Genomic DNA, 2,500 nt, shown 5'->3' on the forward strand with positions numbered 1-2,500 from the left:
ACTCACAGCCGATGAAGAGCACGGTGCCGGTGAGGATGGAGGTGTCAGAGAGACAGACAGTGAGTGAGACAGGTGGTCAGTGAGACAGGTGGTCAGTGAGACAGGCGGTCAGTGAGACAGGCGGTCAGTGAGACTCACAGCCGATGAAGAGCACGGTGCCGGTGAGGATGAAGGTGTCAGTGAGACAGACAGTGAGTGAGACAGGCGGTCAGTGAGACAGGCGGTCAGTGAGACAGGCGGTCAGTGAGACTCACAGCCGATGAAGAGCACGGTGCCGGTGAGGATGAAGGTGTCAGTGAGACAGACAGTGAGTGAGACAGGCGGTCAGTGAGACAGGCGGTCAGTGAGACAGGCGGTCAGTGAGACTCACAGCCGATGAAGAGCACGGTGCCGGTGAGGATGAAGGTGTCAGTGAGACAGACAGTGAGTGAGACAGGCGGTCAGTGAGACAGGCGGTCAGTGAGACAGGCGGTCAGTGAGACAGGCGGTCAGTGAGACTCACAGCCGATGAAGAGCACGGTGCCGGTGAGGATGGAGGTGTCAGAGAGACAGACGACGTTGGTGCCGGTGTAGGAGGACTTGTGCAGGTCGGTGATGGTGCCGCTGAAGCTCCTGTGGCTCAGCCTGAACGCCGCTAAGTTCTGGTTCCCGTATCCCAAACTGCTAAAGGCCACACCCACCGGAGTGATGCAGCACACCGTCACGTTCCCGCCCACCTCCAACACCCGGTCCTGAGGGAACATCTGAGCCTGGGGCTGGTCCGGCACGTCCATCCCTGAACATTCACAACCACATCAATAACTACGCTAATTAACTCATTAACTGACTAACTAACAGTTAACTTCCTACAGAGACAGAGAGAGAGAGGGGCGGGGCTACGAGTGTGCTCAGTGTGTGATGGACCAATCAGGTCTGAGATTAGAGGATGACATGACAGTGCTTGTGTGCTAATTATAACCTAGCTAGTTAATTTAGCTAGTGCTGAATGAACGGTGGTTGTCGTGGTAACTACAGGTTTGTCTGCTGTTAAATAAATCAGTGAGAATATAAGAACATGAGACTAACGTGTTAGCTAATGCTTGTGATAGGATATTAGCTCACTGATAAATGTATTATCATTATCATTATCGTTATCGTTATTAGCATTAGCATTAGCAGTAGTAATAAGAGGTGTGGTCACCAGGGACGGTCAGCAGGGGGCTCCACTGGCTCACTGCGTCCACGTGTCGCGCTCTGATGCGTACGGAGTGGGAGGTGCACTCCAGCGGCACGGCCGAGCGCCACGACCAATCACGACTCCCTGTTTGAGAGTCTGCTTCCACCCAAATGCTCTCCTGTTAAACACACACACACACACACACACACACACACAGACGGTCACACACACACACACAGACGGTCACATGGTGAAATTCTGCTCTCTGATTGGACAAGCTGAAGTAGCATGGAGCTAGTTGTTACAAGATCTTACGTTGAGGACGAGCTCCATAAGCTCAGTGTGATAAATCTCCACGTCGAAGTGTGAGGCTTCGCTCCGCCATAACAGCGTCAGCGTCTGAGACGCCAGGTCCTTCTGTACGGACACGGTCTGGGGTTCAGAGAGCTCTGAACCTACACACACACACACACACACACACACACACACACACACACACGCACGGAGTGAACAGAGATTAGACATGTCTGCTCTCTAATGATTAGAATAACTTATAATAAATGGTTGTGATGTCACACACTCTGGGATGCACATGTCCCAGTGGAGGTTCAGGTGGAGAGGAGTGTGATGTAGAGATCTCACCTCACTGACAGAGACAGAAAGAGAGAGTGAAAGCGAGGGACAGACAGAAAGAGAGTGACAAAAAGAGAGAGAGACAGAGAGAGAGAGAGACAGACAGAGAGAGAGAGACAGACAGAGACAGAGAGACAGACAGACAGACAGAGAGACAGAGACAGACAGAGAGAGAGAGACAGACAGAGAGAGAGACAGAGAGAGAGAGAGAGAGACAGACAGAGACAGACAGAGAGAGAGACAGACATTTTAATAAAATAGCAACAGACACAAACTGTAAGCAAAATCAAATAACCAAACAACTAGAAACACTAGAACTGGCTTTTAAAGATAATCAAAATCCATTAGACTTCCCCATTACCGAAAAGGAACTTAAAGACAAAATTAAAATCCTTAAACCAAAAAAAGCATCTGGACCTGATGGAATACTAAACGAAATGATAAAACAAACTAGCACTAGATTCTTATCAGCTATTCTGAAATTATTCAATGTGGTTCTGAGTGTAGGTCACTTCCCTGACATCTGGAATCAAGGCTTGATAACACCCATCTTTAAAGACGGAGATAAATTTGACCCCAATAATTACAGAGGCATTTGTGTGAGCAGCAACCTGGGAAAGTTATTCTGTAGTGTAATAAACGCTCGACTGCTGGACTTCATCACACACACAGTGTCTTGAGCAGAAGTCAAATCGGATTTCTATCAGATTA

General features: G+C 49.0%; 1 protein-coding gene across 1 annotated transcript in view; it reads right to left on the bottom strand.

Moving 5' to 3' along the window:
• The window catches only part of lifra (LIF receptor subunit alpha a), a 27,957-nt gene that overhangs the window by 12,131 nt on the left and 13,326 nt on the right, over positions 1-2,500 (bottom strand). The window contains exons 3-5 of the mRNA XM_053228964.1: positions 1,472-1,611; positions 1,181-1,334; positions 503-775 (exon numbers count right to left, since the gene is read on the bottom strand). Of these exons, the coding sequence (XP_053084939.1) occupies positions 503-775; positions 1,181-1,334; positions 1,472-1,611 (567 nt within the window). The remainder of the gene's footprint in view (positions 1-502; positions 776-1,180; positions 1,335-1,471; positions 1,612-2,500) is intronic.

Source organism: Pangasianodon hypophthalmus, chromosome 24, assembly GCF_027358585.1.
Source record: "Pangasianodon hypophthalmus isolate fPanHyp1 chromosome 24, fPanHyp1.pri, whole genome shotgun sequence".
NCBI classification, from domain to species: Eukaryota; Metazoa; Chordata; class Actinopteri; order Siluriformes; family Pangasiidae; genus Pangasianodon; species Pangasianodon hypophthalmus.